The following is a 20,554-nucleotide window of genomic DNA, read 5'->3' on the forward strand; positions in this document are numbered from 1 at the left end:
GTTTTAATCAGTATAAAAATCCAATTCTACAGATTATTTTCTTAAATTGTACCCCAGTGTCATGCCTCCGTGTAGAAGGTATGTCTTCACCTGTGATTTATGGCGCAGTCAGTTAGGGCTCGGAGCACCATTTGAGCGTAGATTCATTTAATTGCCATTTTTATACAGTGCTGCAGGAAGGAGCGACGTCTCAGGTTAGCTCTTTCGTTGACATATCGATCCACTCCTCCCGTTTGTCGGTCTCTCCTTCTCAGTTTGCCTCCATTCTCCCGTGCGCGACCTCCTCCCGTCTCCTCTCTCCTCCCGTGCCCTGCTAGGTGTCAGATTCTCTGACTCATGTTCTGCTGTGGAGGATGGGAGGAAAGCAGGGATGAAAGCGAGCTACAGCGAGGAAAGTCATTCTGCAGATACACTGTGACCTTCATCCACTGAAAGCTATGGGATAAAAGCCTCAGTTAATATCCTGCCCAAGCGTATTCTCCATCACGCCAACAGCCATTCAGAAAGCAATACAGTCTGAATTGAAGCCTTCAAATAAGAAGAAGCTCTATCACAAGTCGTCGAAAAGCCAAATGACCAGAAAAATCAAATTCTACTGAAAGAGGGATAATGTCTGGACTTCCATCCAAAACCCAGATGCCGGTACTTGTAATATATCTATAATAAGAAACTCATTTTGTGGACGGAATTGCGACAGTGATTAGGAAATGATATATGACATTTTGACTCTTGCCTGCCTAAGTAAGGCTTAACATCACTGAGTGGTTCTGGAAACACTCAGCAGATAACAAGTGACATCCCAGAATAACCCAGATACACCAAGACAGAAGGTTGCGTCGAATCTAAAAGGTTTTTCAAGGGAGTCTGTGAATGGCTCCCCACAATGATAGAAAATCAAGCTTTTAACATAAAAGGTAGGCACAATACACTCAAAATAAATGCTACTCGGTGCACTTCACTGAAGTCTGGCAACAACTGTGTTACAAGTGAAAGCAACCAGCTATGAATAGCACATTTGCATCACAATCAACGAGTATCTAGAGATAAGACGACAGCAACACAGTTAGCGCTCGCGCAAAAACGAAAATGAATTGGTTGCTCCTGACATCATTAAACATTTATTATACCAACATATTATAGTAATTGCACTTATTTTGGCTATTTTGCAGGACTGAGGTCTAGACAGATCAAGATTGTTACAGTGTGTTTATTTATTTGGTCAAATTGTTTTTTGTCTTCTTGCAGACATGCTTACATGAAAAAGTTTGAATGAAAAGAAGCAGAGACTAACAGAGTAAAGTCTGGAATTTTCAACAGGTAATATTTACCTTTGACACCTGAAATAACATACTCAGAAATATTTCCGTAATCAAAATTGCATTTTTACACAGAGCATTTCTGTGAGATTTAATTCGTTCCATGGTATGAATTTTAGGCCATCTTGCTCAGCAGTTAAATGTTCAACATAAATAAGGAAAAAAATCTTTAAATATCTTTATGAAATCTAAATCATTCATTTGTGTCCCCTGTTGTGTCCATTTTGTCTGAGTAAGACAGCAAAGTGAATCGCATCCCACCCAAACATATGAGACATCATTGGAAAGGCTAGGATGTCCTCTACCAAGCACACCAGGACTTAGGTAGTTGAGCTCCAATGAGTCAAACCAAAAACTAATATCCTCTACAGTGGACATAAATAAATAGGCTGGGTTTCAGGACAACATAATGTGACATACTTTTTTTTTTTTTTAGCTTCCTTGTTTTTCCTTTGAACATTTGGTCGCCCCCCATGAACTGCCCATATCTATGCAATACTGTACTGTAAAATTTAAACCCTTTTTTTTTTTGCTTTAAAAGTGTGTCTTTAAAATACATTATTCCATATAATTGTACATTTATACACGTAGAAAGCAAGTTTAATACAACGTTGTAAAAATGATGAAACCATGCCTCACATTTCCACTTAAATGTTCTTAATGTATTCACTTTTAATGTTTTGATGCTATGATCAAATTTTCCGTCCCGTTTGTAAATATTTCTGTACGAAAGGGCATCATGGAAAAAGTCAGCAAAATCACAACGCAATCTTCTAATTATTCAGCCCTTTTCCGAGACAAAAGAAACTGTAGTTAGGCGTTTGGTTGGGAGCGGCAAACTGGAGACAATAGGCGCCCGAGTAGCTTTACAAGCTGAGACCACACCGCTGACTGCGGGCCTGGAAGCACTCAGAAGATAACGAACGTCATCCCAGAATAACCCGTAAGGTTCGTTATCAGCACGTGTGTGTCATTTCACCGAGACAGGCGCAGGAAGAAACCGATTAAATTAATGAGAAGACGGTTCAAAGTCACCGGGTGAAGTCATGATGTGCGCCGGCCACCCAAGGATGTTCCAAGCATCCAAATATTGCCGCAGCCCGACACAAGCGGAAAGCGATGGCCCAGGATTGACTGCCATTAAGTGTGTCCATTATGCTGCCGTTCATTAGCCATATTGGATCCACTGGGCTCCTAAGTATGCAGATTGAGCTCAGGCCGAGGTCGGTTCCGCGTCCCGGACAGCCTAACGGGATAACGAGTTGTAACGACAGGAAGGGAGTATCGATCCGCCCAACGCGGAGACGAGGCAGTCATTTGCGGAATCTGGAGCTTCTGGCCTGTCAACGTGCTGCTAAAAAAAGGAACGGCAGTTGCAACAACAGTGAGAAATCTTTTCTTGTCTAGATAAGAGAGTTGAAGGCATGAGGGAGAAATTGAGGAGCCTTATCTAACTTGACAGTGCTCTATATTTAAAAAGCTGTGCCACACTTTTATTATGAGGAAGGTGTTCAATCATTTATTCGGCTCAAAAGATATTGTATTAAATTGTCCAGTGATGGGTGCGTCAAGGCAAAAAAAAAAAAATGCATCCATGCGGAAATCCGTTAAACATAGTTATCGAATTATATAAATATTAGGGATGTTTGATTTGTTTTTGTTTTTTTTCCAAACCTATACCGATATTAGTTCTCAACTCCTGCGTGGTTACCGATACTAATTACCAAAACCACGAGTACTTTCAGTACGCTATCTCCCCTCAAAAAAATAATCCTTGACAGATTTAGAAAAAAATGAAAGTGCATTAAAATCAGTGATGTTATGAATGATTTACTGACTAAAGGCTCTAACAGAATTGTCTGAATTAATCCACTTTAAAACATTATCCTGGGAAATAATACATTTTTTGTGTTTACTTCTTGCAAAAAAAAAAAGCTGTGTGTAATGGGCTGAAAACAGCATGAAGCATAAAAAACAAGTATATTTCAAACTTAATATGAATAGATGATAGATGAATACAAATGGCTGATATAATTGAAAACAGCACAAAAAAAGTGTTGAAAGCACAAAAAGTGTTTTTTTTTTTATTGACACATTTCATAATGGGAACCCTAGGAGTTATTGTGTATTAAAAAAAAAAAAAAACTGTCATTGGTCCCAAAATACAAATGCATTAAAATCAGTGACGTTATAAAATATCGACCTGTTTGTAGTTAAGATCTGCAGTGTTGAAAGTTAAAAATGTATTATTTGTATCAACACTTTTATAACAGGGACAATTGTCCTAAGGGTTTTGAACACCAATTGTTAAGGTGTCTCAAAGGAAAAAGAAAGACCTATTGCAATTTTCCATAACATTGTTTGGTATAATTTTGCTTATCTAGTTTCTCGATTTCATTTTATGTTTGTAAGGATTTTTAGATTTTTAGTTTTTATGGAGTATAATTACCTCGATAAAGACCCTGGACAAACTTAGCCTTTTCAACAAAACTGTTCTAATAAACACAAATCAGATCAAACTGGCGGCAAACTGGCGATATATATATGGCCTGTTGTTGCTTCAGGTAATATTACACAAAGAGCGTTTCAAAGAGCATCAGGCGCAGGGAGCAGCATGCAGTCACAGGGTCTCTCGAGGGCCTTGCGGCTGACAAGCGCTTGGCTTTGACACGGTTATGCTTCAACTCTAAATGAAGCCAAGGTCTGATCGGGAGGATGGGCCCCTGCGCGCCAAGGACTGACCCGTCCCATTATATGTGACACAGCTGAGACAGACACCCCGAGAGATGAAGCACCGCGTCTCCCGTTTCACTGCTTCGCTCTTCACCTCCCGGAAAGATTGTGGAACCTTTCCTTTTCTTAAGTGCCTCTAAGTCCGTAGCAACATTTTATCTACAATGGTTATATGTGTGTACTATTATTTTTTGGGCAGACGTGAAAATTATAGATACTTCTTTTGGATTGGGAAGCACTGATACCAATACTTGATATTGTGTTGATACCTTCTTTTAAAGTATGGGTAGTGCATGGTTCTTTCTGAGCCATTTTACAATATTAAAACAATGTAGTTAATTTAATATGTGGTAATAATAATATATAGATATCCTTCTTTTATTGGGTTGTAAATTTTGTGTATAATGGTATTGATTCTTTGTATCGGTGACTACTCAATAGTTACGTACTGGTTCTGGTATCGGTTTAAAAATAGCCTACATACAATAAAGTGTGGTGGTGGCAGCATCATGCTTTAGGGCTGTTTTTCTTCTGATGGACCTGGGGCATAATGGCAGGACTTACAGTTTTGAATAGCAGTTAATGTACAAAAAAAAAAGTTGAACTTTAATCGGTAATGAAATGCTCTTTAAATGGTGACAGGTGTGTGCCCATTCCCATTTATTGAGTTTGAATGTGATTTCAGTATTCATGGGCCATACTGTATGTGTTTGTGCGACTCACGGTTGAATGCGTGTAAACACGTATGCTTAGTTTATGTTGCACTATGTACAGTGCACCCCCGGATTACGGCATCCTTTGCTTACGTTTTTTTTCACTTTACGGAGTGGAATACAATGTTTTTTCATCCCCTCTTAGCATTTTCATATTTTACGGCAGCAGCAACAATTACAAAGTTCAAACTTGGGTGTGTATGAGTGCAAGTCGCACCACGCTCATACATTGCTACATGTGTCACTGCATACCTCACTAAAATGCTGATGTGCTATTGGTCGGCGTCACGGCAGCACTAAGTTACTAGCCTGCTTTTAGTCAGTGTCACAGCATCCCTAAGATGCTGGTCTGCTATTGGTCGGCTGCTATTGGGCTGATTCAACGGGCCAACCATTCGTTTCAGTGTGGGTTATTCACATGTTGATTGTTGATTATTATTTTGCATATATTAAATAAAAAATGATAGCAGGTATCAAAGAAGACTCTTGAGATGAGCCTCATCAAAACGCGGCACGCCATCTCCGATTGCAAGCTTACCGATGAGTCCCGGCTGGCCTTGCAGCCGCCACCCGACTCGAGCTTATCCAAACACGCGCTTTCGAGCGCTCATCAAAAGGAAATGGTGCTCATTTCATCAAGTCATGTCTGTATGAAGCCGGACCTGTCAGCATTTCAGATGAGTCCGCCATTAGCTGCACATGTAGTCCTCCTCGGAACATTCTCCCAAGGTATAGGCAGGCTTCGCGAATGTCACTCAAGTTTGTTTACGTGTGTCATCTGTGCGCGTACGTGCGCGTCTGCACCCGCAGGATCTCATTTAAATTGGAGCGAGACAACAGCTACTAACTGTCCGCCAGTGAAGACGAACATCAAGTACTAATGGAATACTCATTTTCTTTCTCCTTTTGTGGTTTGTTTTCGTCTCAGGGCAAGATGCTCTCATTGTGTCGGCTCACGTAGGCAAACATTGTTTTAGGCTGCGACAACGGAAAAGTTTTGCGTGTTTGCTAGAAAACTTTGTCATGGCAATCAGCAAAACGGAATGAACGCTATCGGAATTCTGGCATTAGCCTGGGCCCTAATTTCTACAGATAACATGATGCTTTCATATGAGGATGAAAAATGTCACGTTTTGAGACTGAGATCTTGATTTCATACAACGTGATTTCAAGCTGCGTTGTGTTTTTTTTTTTTTTTTTTAAATCCCACAAATTCACCGATCAGCAGCATGACAGGTCACACTAACCAGCTCTGAACTAGTTAAAAAATAAAAAACATCATGTCTCCATCACCATGCTAGGGAAGTCATATCTTTTGCAGCTGTTTGGCAAAGCCTGTTGCTAAGCTAGTTTGCTACACTGCAGCATGGATTTATATACTGTAATATGCCCGTGCACACCAGTAATAAAGTACATTATGCAAATACCTTTTAAAATGGTAAATGGATTTCATTCCATAAATAAAAAGCAGACATGATTACATAAAAAATGCTATTATACTACTACAATTTCCAGCAGGAAATATTTACCTTTTCACATTAAAAAACAATCAAATGATTTTTGAAATTCTAGACTCACTGATAAATGTCCATTAAATTTAATTAACACCAGAATATGAAATTTAAGTCATATTGCCATAAGTCTCAAGCAAAAATATGCGGAAATGTTTTACATATCTTACTATGCCTAATTGCATATTTATACATGATGGCAAGTAAGACAGGAAGTCTAGGAAGCATTTTAGAACATTTTAAAAAGGACCGCCTTGCACAAAACATATTTAGTGTCTTTACATTAGTGGAATAATAGCTTTTAAAGTGTATATGGTCTGATGTCGTTGAGTGCTTGATTGGAAAAATAGAATCGAGATTGCATTGTCCGAACCTTCAGCCCTACTTACAAATGCTCCATGCTACTGGAAAAAATAAATAAGTCCTATAGAAACAACTTAGCGCCTTTGTGACAGTCAAACTAAAGGCAACCAGTAGGACTTGAGTTCAATGGAAGGTATTCGGCCTTTGTATTTCAACTAGCCGCTTCCTGTGTGCGTGGCGGTGTGTGAATTGTTGTCTTCTTTCATCCCAACAGCTGAACATGCGCACTTTGTTTTTGCGCGCGTGTGTGTGAGGGGGGCTGGAGCATACGTGTGAATGGTCTTCCTCCTCGTGCCGTCGCCATCACACGTGTGCTCACGTTGACACCCCGTCGCGTCATGCTCCGATTGCGCCCACGCCCCGGGGACACCCCGCCTTGTTTACCAAGCAAACACTCTATATGGCCGACCTTCTTGATGTTCTATATGCGGCGGGGAACCCTGAGAGCGTCTCTCAGCATACGTGTCAGGAGAGCGCATTTGGTAGAAGGCCGCCCGCTCGGTCGTCTCTTCGACGCCTGGGACGTGTTTGTCTCGGAACAGGTGTGGGCAGCCGAGTCTTGCAGACGAGCTCATTGTAAAAACTCTTTTTCACCTCGGCGAGTTTCTCTGGTGTGGTTGTTCCGGAAGAAACTGCCATGGGGGGTGGCGGGAAGAAAAAAACCAAATCACCTCTGGCTATAGAGTTGTGTGCTCTGAACGCTTTGAGCCGGGACAGCTTTGATGTGGCCCGATTGCCTGTGTTTACTCCTAAAGTGAAATCCAGTCCAACGCTTTTCTGAGGATAAATGAAGGATTGCTTTGAGCATCTCTATCAATCATGCATATACACTCGCCATTCAAAACAATTGGCCTAAAGCAAGTGCTGTGCAGTATGGACAAAACTCAATACCTGAAAATAGGAGTATTTTTGTGAGTAAAGTATGGGCAAAATTCTTTATTCTCATCAATTTTGATTAGAATTTAAACCTTTTGGCTGCTTTGAAATGAAAGGGTTAGGGTTGAAAGACCTTAGAGAGGTTGTTTGTCCCAAAATGGTCATTTTTCTTTTCTCTAGTTATTTTAATAATATAACATAATAATATGTAATTTAATATTTAATATTAAAATAATATTTTAATAACCGAGCTAAAGGCATTATTTCACAAACATAAATTTCAAATCCGGAAAACTGCTCACATGACATGTGCGCCACAAATAAAGGCTGGCGGACTATACTTCGTCTGCATCGCTAATATGAAGAGATGTTTTCCGGAAGCTGCGTTTGCTTTGCTCTCCGCTCTGGGATATGTCGGCACGCATTGGTGGCGACTTGCGACGGTGGCGCTCCGGTCTCGGCTTCGCCAATTCGCTTTTCTAATTGAGAACAAAGAGGCCGTGTTCATCCTGGAATGCTTGGGATTCTGTAAATGAGGAGTTGAGATGCTGACCGCCCTCGCCCAGTCAGAGCACGTGCCTTGTTGTCAACCCACGCAAATCCACATCAGGCCAACCAATAGCCATCTGTGTCATCTATCAGTTATGCCCTTGCAGTGCCTCTGTAGAGCTGGCCAATCAATCAAATTTGTTTGATTAGGCCGTCATTTTATGAATCAATGATTTGAACATTAGCGCAATCGTGAAATTGAGGTTCTGTGCAATAGTTTCCTATGATTAACTATTTAAATGGTTTTGAGGCAAGCGACGCACATGGTAGGAATTGCTATTTCTTCGCATAAGCTATGAATTTTTTCTGAATGAATGTTATTGTACGTGTATGAATCATACTTTTCAAAACTCAACTCTAATTGAAATCATGTGCTGAATGCTCTAGTAATAATCAATCACACCTCAGCTTGTGAACATCACATGAACAATCGGTGAGCCATGATTGGTTGTTACCCGAGTCTCCAAGCTCGGATGATGTCAGTTTCAGTCGACAGCGAGGGACAAAATGTTTTTCAAAAAATTTTCAACAGATCATTTCGTTATCGAATGAATTATAGACAAAATATTCCCTTTTATTGCTGAAAATGGTTTTAGTTTACATGAAAACGGATTCAAAATCAATATCTATAATTGTTTTCTGCACATTTTGCACATAATTTATTGTTTAATAAATGTTAAATGTTTGTTGGATTTACTACTTTGTTTAAAATTGTAATCATCCAGAACGATTGGGGGAAAGAACAAAATTTGAATTTTTTGGGGGTCCATATCATCCAGATCAATTGCCAAAGCAAAGGAAGTTAAAGGAAAAACCAAGGCAATAATATTTTCAGTCAATAGCATAAAAAACGTCATGCTTAAAAAACAGTGGATTTTGCCTCTTAATTCATGTTCCAGAAATGCATTATTTACTTATTCAGTGCCAGCCATTTTCAGACCCTCCCTTACTCTAACACTAGAAAAAATATTTTTTTTGAAAATTGAGAGAAAAAAATACATATTTGGGATTGAATTATTCATCAAATGAAAACAACATGATTAGACTAGTGGAGCTGAAACATGTGTTGTCCTTATGGACTCAAGATAAATTCATCATCACTCGGCCTCCTATCTGTCGCTGACAGCCTGCGAATATTCCCATCACCCTCTTGACCTGAGTCAGAACTAAACGGAAATTACGCGGGGACGGACTTTTCACTGTCACAAGTCCGAGCGTCTCCCCGGGAAATTGATTTGCTGCGATTTAATCCATCCAAACGACTCTTTGCTGCAGTTAGTGCTTACTGATGAATTGGCACGCCACGCTGTCCCGTGGAGGAATCAACACACACACGCGCGCACACAGGCGGTTGAGCTTTATGACATCTTAAGAGGGATGTGCGCAGGCATCTGAGCGTGTCTCCGCCAGCTTCAAGTGCATAAATAAAGCAACCAAGCCGTAATGGCCTTGTGCACTAAGCAAAAGCAATAAAGTGGCCTACAACACGTCTCCCGGGAGTCGGATCTCATCTAAAATAATACCCATTTATTAAACATGATCTCCTAGCATAGCTCACTGCATGTACCGACGGCATGCAGATTTATGAAAGGTTCACGCAAGAAGAGCATGTCCGGCAAAGTCAGCGGAGAAGCCGTCGGCTAGGCTAACAAGTGACCTTGATTAGTCCAAGAAGACAGCTCAGTTACCCGCTGTCATTAAATTGCCAATAAAATCCACTGCAGCTCATTTTAGCGCTATTGAATAGATTGCCTTGAAATGGAGTACAGACATGCTAGATTCCCAAAGGACAAAACCTCCACTGTCTCCCAGTTTCCCTCCCTGAACAACTGCTGGCCATTTGTAGAAAATCACTGGATTTACGACACAAAGAGACAAATGGGCGTGAATCGCCCACGGTTCTTACAAAAAAGTCTGCGTTGTGCTCATTTTGCAAGCTTTTTTGTTGCCCAATGCTTCATTAAAGGGGAGTTTGCAATTTGTGTTGGCCTGTTATCCCAGTAAAGTGCTTTATTCAAGGCGTTTTGTATTAGTAAATATTTTTGTCAAGTCACCATATTATACTTATATAAACTTCATAGAACTGTAGCTTTTAACAGGATCGTACATTTTTTTTCGCCATTTTAGCAGTAAAGTAAGTCCTTTAGCAATGAAAATATATATTAAAAAAAGGGGTTTGAATGGCGGTGTTATTAAAAACGTAAAATTACGTCTTTGGGATTTCGGAAATCATATGCTATTAACTTTAAAAAACAAGCAAATGACTTCAATAAAGGCTCAGGTGATGACCACTCACTCACGGTTGAGCTGATGAACGTCACATGATGGTTGTGACCTGATCCTTAAGCACAGGTTGATTTATTTAGTTATCAAATTAATGATATACAAAATATTAACGTTTTGCTGCTTAATATGGCCAAATAAATGGATTAGCCCTTTTAGCAAGTTATGCATAAGCTGTAAATGTTTGGTTTACATTAAAACGTTTTTTTAAATTCAGTATTCATTATTTTTGTCTGAACATTTTCAGCTGGATTATTTTTTTAAATAAATCAAACCTTTAGATAAATGTTGGGTTTATTTCTTCTATCAAATTGATTAAAATCATGAAAATTGTTGAATCTATTTAAATGAAAGATGTCAGCCAATTGAAGGTTCCCCGAATAGAAGACAAAATGGAAGAAGTGAGGAGAAAATTGAGAAAAAGGAGGTTGTGCCAATTTACTCAAATTTGACTTATTTAATCAGATCATCTGAAGGTGATATCAAACAAAGCATTCCTAAAAATACCATTTTTGTTCACTCTTCAGAGCGCTTCCCAATCCCTAAATTCATCAGTTGATAAACTGACATGAATATGACCTATGTACAATAATATAGTAATATTTCGTGCCAAATCAGCTAACTCAGTGGCACTTTATGGAATTGATATATTCAGCTTCTTGAAACAAGTGGAAATAATTGTTTTTGCGCACATGACTGCACTCCGATGAAAAGAAGTTAAATTCATTTTGCTTCTGTTTCAGAGCAGCACTGCAGGACCTCGGAGAGCCAGCGAGTGAGCGAGCGCGCGCCGGCCTTTGCTCCGAGTGTGTGACCAGCGGATGAGCCTTGTTCATGCGTCTCCCTGCGTGCCACTCCCACATCACTATGAACTGTGAGCAGGACTTTGGAGACGGGGGCTTGGGAGTGACCCTCACATTACGACTGCTCATGCATGGAAAGGTAAAAAAAAAAAAAAAAGTCTCATGAATTATACACGCCCGTTTCAAAGAAATGACGTGGAATCAAACTGTACTCATCGTTCTCTTGGAAGAAATTAGGTCACTGAGGACTTAGCTCACAAAGACGGTTAAAAATGATTGCACAGTCAAAATGAAACATCATAGTTTTGCATTTGTGAATGGTTAATTTAGTTAGTTGGTTTAGTTTATATTTGTTATACATGAGGTTTAGTCTTTTGTTTTGCAAATTCAGTTCATTTTTAAGACGGGTCGTTTGTCTTCGTTAGCTTTATTACATTTCATTCTGTGTTTTAATGCCATTTGATGAAAAAAAGTAATGAAAGGTAGGGATACTACTTTAATTCTAGCCTAATACCACTGCGAGTTCTCTGGTTGCATAATTGCCGACGCTGATCCCAAGTCCTGATACTTTTGAAACACAAAATTTCCACCGCCTCAAAAAAAAAGGAATTTCTTCAAAGAAAGATTGATGTTTCAATATCGTTTTTTGTTGTTGTTGTTTTTTAATTGCATGAAATTAATGACAGTTTTCTTTACCTAATTTGGAGTTTCTTGTTAGTCCATGTATCACACGAGTATTGGCTGTGATTATGAGTACCGTTACTTTGACATTAGGCCAGGCATGACCCATAAACATGACATAGGTACTGGCTCATCCCTAATGAAAGTACTGGGGACGACTAAAGTAAAATAATTACCAAATAACTTACCAAATTATGGCTATACTGTATAGTTGACCTGAAATAATTGAGGATAAGTTAATTAAGGCTCAAGTTAGTCAGCCTTAAAATGTATGTATAGAAATTAATTAACCAAAATGAAAATCATTTTTGCATGTATTTGTTTTTATTATTTTACATTGTAGCTAAGCCTTTTTAACAGGGATGGGCGAGGACAGATAAATTGAATTTTTATATTATATATATACTGTATATATATATATATATATATATATATATATATATATATATATATATATATATATATATATATATATATATATATATATATATATTAATTATGTTTTTAATGGGAGGGTTTAATTTTGTATTAAAAGTATCAGTACTTCGTAATGGCACGTATTGTATACTGGTATTGGTCAGGAAATAAACTGATGTCTAGCCTTTCTATTTTTTCAATTTAATTTTGTTAATGATAACGTCTTTTCAATTTTAGGTATTTGGTTGGTTTTTTTGTCGTGTTTTTTTATAACCTGAATTAAAAACCTTGCTCATAAGCCGAATCAGCATTCCCAGCAATAGAAAACAAAGCGCTACAGTCCGTTTTGGCCGGTACCTTGTTGCTAGGCAGAATTCATGTAGCTCAGTCATAACTGATTCATAGGCCAATGAAATATAGATGCCACGCCCACTCAGCTGTTTGAACGCTGTCTTGCCCCGAGAACGGCAAATCGGACAGGCACGGAAAGCGCTTACTTACACGCATGAATTTTACATCCGAATCAGCGATAAGGTCTGAATATAAAATGTGTGCAGCTGTCATAGACTGCAGCCATGTTCTTTGCTTTGCTTGATGTTCTGAATTTGTATTTCTGTTTTTATTATAGGAGGTTGGCAGCATCATAGGAAAGGTAAGAGTCTTTTTATTTCTTCTTTTGCGATACATTTGTGCACAAGCTTAATTTACGGTAATCTTCGATCACTTTGAGTGATACTTTGAATTTAGGTTTGAGATGGGTCAATTACTCTATACGTCATATCTTATATTGGAAACCTTTTATGATTCACAAACCGTAGCGCTCTTAGCTACTTTTACTGGAAGTCAGCAGAAAGCCTGTTGGTTGGAAACCCCTCAGCCTAAATGTAATTGCCTCAAAGCAAGCCCGCAACCGTCCCCATTACGCCTAATGCAACACTGCAATCCATCAAAGGAGAGAGCGAGAGGAAAAAAAAAAAAAAAAACATTAGTGTATTGACTGCAAGCCTTCTGTTGAAACTGAACTCTACGGATGCTTTCCTGTTGGCCCCTGGTGGGCACTCACGGTGTCAGTTCGCCAGGGCCCAGCTGCCTTGTAATAAAACACCTGCATCAATACAAGATGGAGGCACAAAAAAATGGATTTTCACCAACGGAAAGTGAGCCCGGAAAGAATGATGACGCAACAAATGCTGCAAAATGAAACTTCTTTGCTTAAAAACTTGGGCGGTGTTGCCTTGAGAAACGACGACATCTGGTTGGACCAAAACAAAATGAATCCTAATCAACTTGTATGTATCGATGTTATGTTTTTGTAAATAGTTTTCAATTCTTTAATTAAAAAAAAACTATATATTACAATTAAATGAATAAATAAATGAATAAATAATGAACTCTTGATTTTTTTCAGTCAATTTTAATAGATTTGCACTTGAAGTTATAGAACTGATAAGCATTTATTTAAAAGTTAGATGACCCATTTATATAGATTTTAAATATGGTTTAACGTGAACATTCCTAGCTTGTGCAAAAAATAGATAGTTTAGCATGTTCATAACTCTTGAAGGGTATTTTTGTCCAATCCGATCTTTACAAAGCATTGCACATCAAAGGAAAAGCATTGAAAGATGACACTAGGAAGCTGAAATTTCACCCAGATGATGACATGTCAAAATTGCCATAGATGGCATGACCACACAGTTATCGCCCTACCATAAATGTGCTGTCCCCTGAATAAAATACCGTGAGAATAATGTGGAAGGAAATTAAGCAAAAATGGTCAAAATACGATAAAGGGGTTAAATGCAACTGTTAAGAATGCAGTTAATATTGTAAACCTGTTTTGCAAACAACCCATTCAGCATTCTGCCAACTGTGGAAAACATTGACTTCACTGCTTTGCTAATTTCCAAATTGTTACTTTTTAACTCAAAGACTTAATTGAATTAATTTGATTAATTGTATAGCCCGAAGTGTGTCTTTCTCAAATCACTTATATGTACACACACAAATGAAAGGTGAACAGATCAACGACCGTATCATAGCGTTTGAATGCTGTATAAATTTGTTGTTTCTCGAAACTGAATTAGCTAGGAAATTGGATAGCTTTTTGCATGTTTTTCAATATCAATAAGCACGACAAAAGTTGACAGCCGCACCGGATCAAATCAAATCATAATCTCGCCAAATTAAACCCAATTGAATTGTTCCTCTAGAAAATGTTTTTCATACATATCGAATCGTCTTTTATTGCGGAGATGCAGCGCCCCAGCTGATGCGTTTGAAAGATCCACAGGGAATAGAAAAGGGAGAGACAGGTTTGGTGCTCTGCGGCACTTGAACTCAATGGACCAGCTCCATACAAGACAAGCCGTGACTTACCCTCTCGCTCTCTCTCTCTCTCTCTCTCTCTCTCTCTCTCTCGCTCTCTCTCTCGCTCTCTCTCGCTCTCTCTCTCTTTCGTCCCCCAGTCAATAGCAAACAGGACAGTAGAATCACAATCAAAAGAACCGCAAATCATTGGTTATCCCAACAATATTACATATTGTGAGAATGATTGAAGAAAGTGACCCAAAAATGGACAGAATATTGCACAAGGGTTAAGATGTAAGGAGGAGATGGTCAGTGGGTGGGCGAGGGGCAAACTGAAAAATGAGAAGGAAACCAAGACAGGAATAATGCAATCCCGAGTGAAGTAGAGGAGTGTGACACAAATTTGAACTTGTTATATCTTTTTTTTCCTGGTAGTAAGTCTTCATCAATGTCAGAACTCACATATCCTCCTCTCACAGAATGTGTCTGAGGCTGCTTTGTGTGACACACGATTGCATCAGAACGGCGCAGTAGAACATTCTGCTGAATCCCAATCGGGCTTGATGTTAATTGCTTGTGAATAATCATACATCTGAAATATTTGGGTTTTTTTTTGGAACATATGAATCTGCTTTAAAGCTGTCCTTTATTTTGTTCTTTTTCCAGAAAGGAGAGACTGTGAAACGAATACGTGAGGAGGTACGTTACGTGCGCCACTTACAGCCGCAATCATCTCATTTCGTCATCAGTAAATGAACCCTACCCTTCATCGCATTTGCAATCTCCTCTCTTCTTTCTCACGACATCCTGAGTGTGGAAGCAAATAACAACTTGCTGTTACGTCCTTTTGGAAGCATGGTCGACATTTTTTGACTGACAAAATCATTTGTATATACTTGCAAGAACATTCAAATATATTTTCAAAAATGTGTGTAGATATTTCATAACACAACATAATTGCAAATATGCCCAAGTATAACTTTACCCTAACTGTAGGCTAAATGCTGACAAGATAGCATTTGTTTCCATATTATCATTAATTATTATCATTAAGCGTACCTCGTAGCATTATGGGGAAAAAAAAATGCTGTTTTTTAGCACTTAGCCTAAAAATGCACGCTGACGTATTTGCAAGTACGTTCAAACGGATTTGCACGTATATTCATATATATCTGAAAGTACGTTTAAACATACTCGGAAACATGTTTGAAGGCACTTGTGAACGTATTAATTTATTCAAATATGTACCTGTAAATGTGTTTTAATGAGTTTGACGCTCCACAATGGCAGGTCTACGTTTTTCTACTTCCTCCAAGTCCATGCAAGTTGCTTTTGTAGGATTACACCAAAAGTATTTTCCACTTAACCTTGATGATGGCTGAGGCATGACAGAACATGTTTGATTTGTCATTTATTTTCCCTTTTAATTATATGTGGCGCTCACAGCTGCCTATCATGTTGGACTGCAACCTTTTTTGAATGATGTATAGTAGAACTGTGAAATATTTTTTCCAGCCATGCACCCACTAGCAAGTGCAAAGTATATTTGGATGAAAAAAAAAAAGGTTACAGAGGGTTGTGCTACCCATGTGTGAAATGTCAAACACCGGAACTACATTTGTATCACGGTGCACAGTATCTGTTTTATTTCTGGCTCGTCTGCTGCAAAATTGCATCTAATGACGATGGTCATCTGCATAAAACTTCACAAAATAAAAGGCAAACAATGGTTTCCAAACGAGTCAGTACGATACATTTGAGCATTTTTGTTTTCTAAAAAATAGATACCCTTCCTACAGCAGTGAATTAGATTTGCTGATATCTGTGGAGACCCTGTTAAAACCCCACATAGTCTCTGAAATGTATTCACATACCCCCAGGGGTACGCATACCCCCATTTGGCAACCGCCACTTTCTCCCCAGGATTCGATTGGCTCTCAATTGTAACCTCTTGGCTCGTGAAATGGTCCAATCATAGCCAAGTGGACTGCCATTAACAAACGCCGTAAGCTTTTCTGAATATGTCTGTGACTTTCAATCCTAACTTCTTCTTTGTTTGTTTCTTATCAAGCTGCTCACTCACCAGAACCCCGATCTCATTCCTTTCATCTTTAACAACGCCAGTTTTCCACTCGAATCTCTTTTCGCCAATCCCAAGGGCGCATCTTATCGAATGTGTTGTTTTGACTTGTATTACAACGTAATTAGCTCGACGCCACAGAGGTACATTTGATTTCCTCTCTAGTTGCAAAGGTTTTATGTCGTGTTCTTTTCGTGGCGGATGGATAACGAGAAGGAGGACTGTACTGTGAGGTCATGCGACGATGCAGCCGCGCAAAGCCGCCGGACCAAACAGCCGCCCGCGGCCGTCATCCGACCGTTCCGTCGTCCAGCCAGCCAGTTTGGCTTGCGTTTCCAAGTGTACATGTATCATGCCGTCATCCTCCCCCCCCTCCCCTTCCCCTCCAGTGGGTCGCACAGTCACAGTGGGAGCATGACTCACTGGAGTGACTGGAGAAATTGGCCCAGAGGACATAGCAGCATGCTGTCACTGCTCACGTGACTGAAACCTTGAAATCAAGGACGCTGAACGAGAGCGGATGAAGGCAGAAGATTTATAACGCAGTCACCGATTGTTCCCAGAGAAGAGGCGACATTAGATCGCCTGTCTTTCGGCCGTCTCTTGCTTTTTTGATTAGCCATGATATTTCATTAGAATGCTACATAATTAAGCATCGCTACCACCGAAAACTCTAATCAAATCCCTATATGGTAATGGTATTCAGCAGTGGGTCTCAAGTGGACGTACCAGTGCCCCTGAGGGTATGTGAAGGCACTTCCAGGGGTATGTGATATTTCAACAGGGTTTCAGCAGGTATCAACAAATGTACTTTAATGCGTTTTAATGGGAAAGGATTCAAAATAAAAGCAAATTAATTGGAACACTAAACAACATATAGCTAAATTGTGTCATAGTGACTCTTTGCAAAATGTATGTCTTTAGATTAAGTTTTACATAGATGCACATTGTCATGAGTGGCGTCGTTTTTAGGCAGATAAGCAAGGAATAAAACAGATGACATTTCATGCTTTAGTTTTTGGAGTTGCTGAAATAAAATACTCCCAGATACCTTCTTTGAATCCCCCGTTTATTAGTTTCTTACTTTGGTTAAAACCTATTAAAACTGCAACTGCCCAGAATGACTGAAGAAAAAGTCATTTATGGACCAAATGGCTGGGTTCAACTTTTGTACTTAAAGCAACAGACCACTGAAAAAAATATTTCCCAGCATTCAGTCAGGCAGTCTATATCAAGATTAGAAGTGTAATATAAATGGTATCTGCTCCCCTAGTTTTTTTTTCAAGGCTTTTACAGTAGCTATTAAAATAACTAAAACTGTTCACATAATCATTGTAATTATGATTATGATTCATTACGCAATTAAAGGATTTACTGAAACATTACACTGTTCTTTTTGGACTCTATTCCCAGTCTGTTGTGGTATAAAAACGCCATATGGCATTGTTGAGTAATGTCATGGTTTAGCTAACACTCCTAATCATCTCAGGTTCCATACATTCCTTTGGGGAAAAAAAAAAAGAATTTTCCACTAGGTGTAGATTGGTTGTGAACATTCGTGGCAAAATCAGAGTGTGAAAATCCCAATACATCTTAGCCGTTACACTGCTAACCAAACAAGTACAAACAAAAACCAAGTCACCAGTCAGGGATAAGTAATAAATGTTGCATCTGTTGACTTATGTCCCTATAGAGCAGCGCTCGAGTCAACATTTCAGAAGGTTCCTGTCCAGAGAGGATCATCACCATCACTGGATCCACAGAAAGCGTCTTCAGAGCCTTCACCATGATCACATACAAACTAGAAGAGGTAGCACAAGTTTCTGCGAATAATGTAATCATTCAAGCTATCATACAACATATCGAAAAATGCATTGAGACCTGTTTTAAAATCTGTTTTATGCAGATGTTTTAAATAAGCCATTTTAATTAATATTGTGTTTGTGGAATATGATTTAAGCAGCAACATTTACAAGTTTTTATCCATCTCAGGGGGCAGCCGTTTTGAAAATGACATCAAGGTTGCTCGAGGTTGAGGTAGCAACCTGTCGCAGCGCTGCTTTCGAATGTCACATGACCTAAATCAGAAAGCAGGTGAGCTGTGACTGGCTGTTGCCCTCAGCAACTGTGGTGTAATTTTCAGGCCATAGCCAGTGACAAAATGGCCGCCCTTCAATTAAAAACAACAGCACAAATGCTATGTGTCCATCTGAAAAGGCTAACGCTATTGCTAGGTAACAAGGAGTCTGAAGCGTTCATGTTAGCCATCGCCATCGCTGAAATGACTAATGAATTGGGCCAAAAATTGTTTGGACTTTTTACTTTTACGCACGCTAACCATTTACAGCAGTTGTACACAAGTAAAATGAGTGTCATTATTTATCACACATAATACAAGGTAATTCTGTGGACTTCTCATTCAAAACAAGGAAAATCTGCCTTTTTTTTTCTCAAGCAGTTGGGCTTGTTATTGCTATTTGTAACTATTGGTAACAAAAACTACTTTTGTTTTTTAATTAATGCATTTAAACGGCTTGTAAAGGTATCGAAATACTGAGCAGAATAAACAAACATTTGCCTGTGTTGGATGACGAAGGACATAAAAGAACCCAAAGTCATTTCTCCACACGATCCAAAAATCATTTCCTAAGCCCCATCTCAACAGCGTCACTAATGTGCTCTCAGCGCCATCGATTAGCCCCCGAACACGAATAATAGAGGGGTAAATATTATTTTCCTTAGAATCTGATGTGTTTCCAGAGGACTAAAACGCTTGTTGAACGGATGTGAATTAGCGGTTCAATATGTAAAGCTATTCTGAATTATTATTTGGTACATGCAAGTTTACCCTTAGAGAGAAAATTAACGACAACAAAAAATGTTACACAAATATGTTCTATGCAACCCCACTAGTATAAACTCATTACTCTGATTAATATTGTGATTATAGAATATGAATTAAGCAGCAAAATCCTCATGGCCATTGTGCCTCTTGTCATGGACTGAAAATGAAATCACACTTGCTCAGAGCTCAGGTAACAACATCAAAGTTCAACTTGACATGATTGGTTGTTATCTGAGCCCTGACCGTCAGTGATGTCATTTTCAGGCAACGGTCGTTGACAAAATGGTCGTCTCCTGAAATGGTAACAAGCAGGTGGATTTTTCATATTTCAGGGGTATATTGAATACATTGTAAAGAAACCTTTAACTCATTCACCGCCAGCCCAGTGAAAATGGATCTTTGACTTCAATGGCCGTCACTGGCAGTGAATGAGTTCAACGATCCTCTGCAAAATAGGTGATGAAGTTAGTTATTTACGGCAATGCATTTCCGTTCTCTGATAAGTGCCAACAATATTCAAAGACTAGAATAATTTAACTTGTGCACTGCCAGCCCAGTAAAAAATGGATACATGATGTCGATACACGTCAGTGGCAGTGAATGAGTTGATTGGTCTTCATTTCATACTGTCATGTCTTTTTTTTTTTCAGTTAATATCGTCCCTGACAAATTAATACAACACCCCGTTTTTAGAGAGGTGTGGTTATATTTCAATAACTGACAAAAAATAACAATAACTTAAAAAAAAAGTACCGTTTGAATACTATACATTTTAATCCAAAAATCAGCCTACCACACTTTGTTGAATTAAAACAAAAGCAAACAAGCAACTGCAGTTTTACCACTGCCATAAAGCAAGATTTGATTGGTTTATAATGTTCTTGTCCCATCCAGTCATATTTACGGACGTTATAGAACAAATCACACAATTATACATAACTTAACTGTTCCCCAACACAGATCACAAACTCAAGCACTGAAACTTAAGCACTTTTGCTGAACTTCAGAAGAATACGGTTCAATAACAACAATATGCTGCAGGCTTTGGATGCCATGGAATCTTACAACAGAGAT

The 20,554-nt window shown here is 38.9% G+C and overlaps 1 protein-coding gene and 1 long non-coding RNA gene across 5 annotated transcripts in view; one reads left to right on the plus strand and one right to left on the minus strand.

Annotated features, from left to right (window-relative positions):
• The window catches only part of pcbp4 (poly(rC) binding protein 4), a 52,631-nt gene that overhangs the window by 5,997 nt on the left and 26,080 nt on the right, over positions 1 to 20,554 (plus strand). The window contains exons 1-5 of one of the 3 annotated variants that reach the window (XM_088439179.1): positions 2,409 to 2,700; positions 11,088 to 11,286; positions 12,874 to 12,897; positions 15,222 to 15,254; positions 18,329 to 18,445. In XM_088439179.1, coding sequence (XP_088295305.1) covers positions 11,179 to 11,286; positions 12,874 to 12,897; positions 15,222 to 15,254; positions 18,329 to 18,445 — 282 coding nt within the window. In that variant the 5' untranslated portion in view covers positions 2,409 to 2,700; positions 11,088 to 11,178. Of the gene's footprint in view, positions 1 to 2,408; positions 2,701 to 11,087; positions 11,287 to 12,873; positions 12,898 to 15,221; positions 15,255 to 18,328; positions 18,446 to 20,554 lie in introns of those variants that run through there. The other 2 variants (XM_088439171.1, XM_088439187.1) reach the window with 2 other exon arrangements.
• Positions 131 to 2,602, minus strand: LOC148427200 (uncharacterized). Of its 2 annotated transcripts, none has more exons than XR_015868400.1 (2): positions 2,352 to 2,602; positions 131 to 341 (listed from the first exon to the last, which is right to left on the minus strand). It is a non-coding gene; the product is annotated as an uncharacterized LOC148427200 (long non-coding RNA). The 2 variants fall into 2 exon arrangements; XR_015868401.1 differs by having other exon boundaries at positions 131 to 344.

The sequence above is a fragment of the Hippichthys cyanospilos genome, chromosome 2 (assembly GCF_059441005.1).
Source record: "Hippichthys cyanospilos isolate Australia breed blue-spotted pipefish chromosome 2, RoL_Hcya_1.0, whole genome shotgun sequence".
NCBI lineage: Eukaryota > Metazoa > Chordata > Actinopteri > Syngnathiformes > Syngnathidae > Hippichthys > Hippichthys cyanospilos.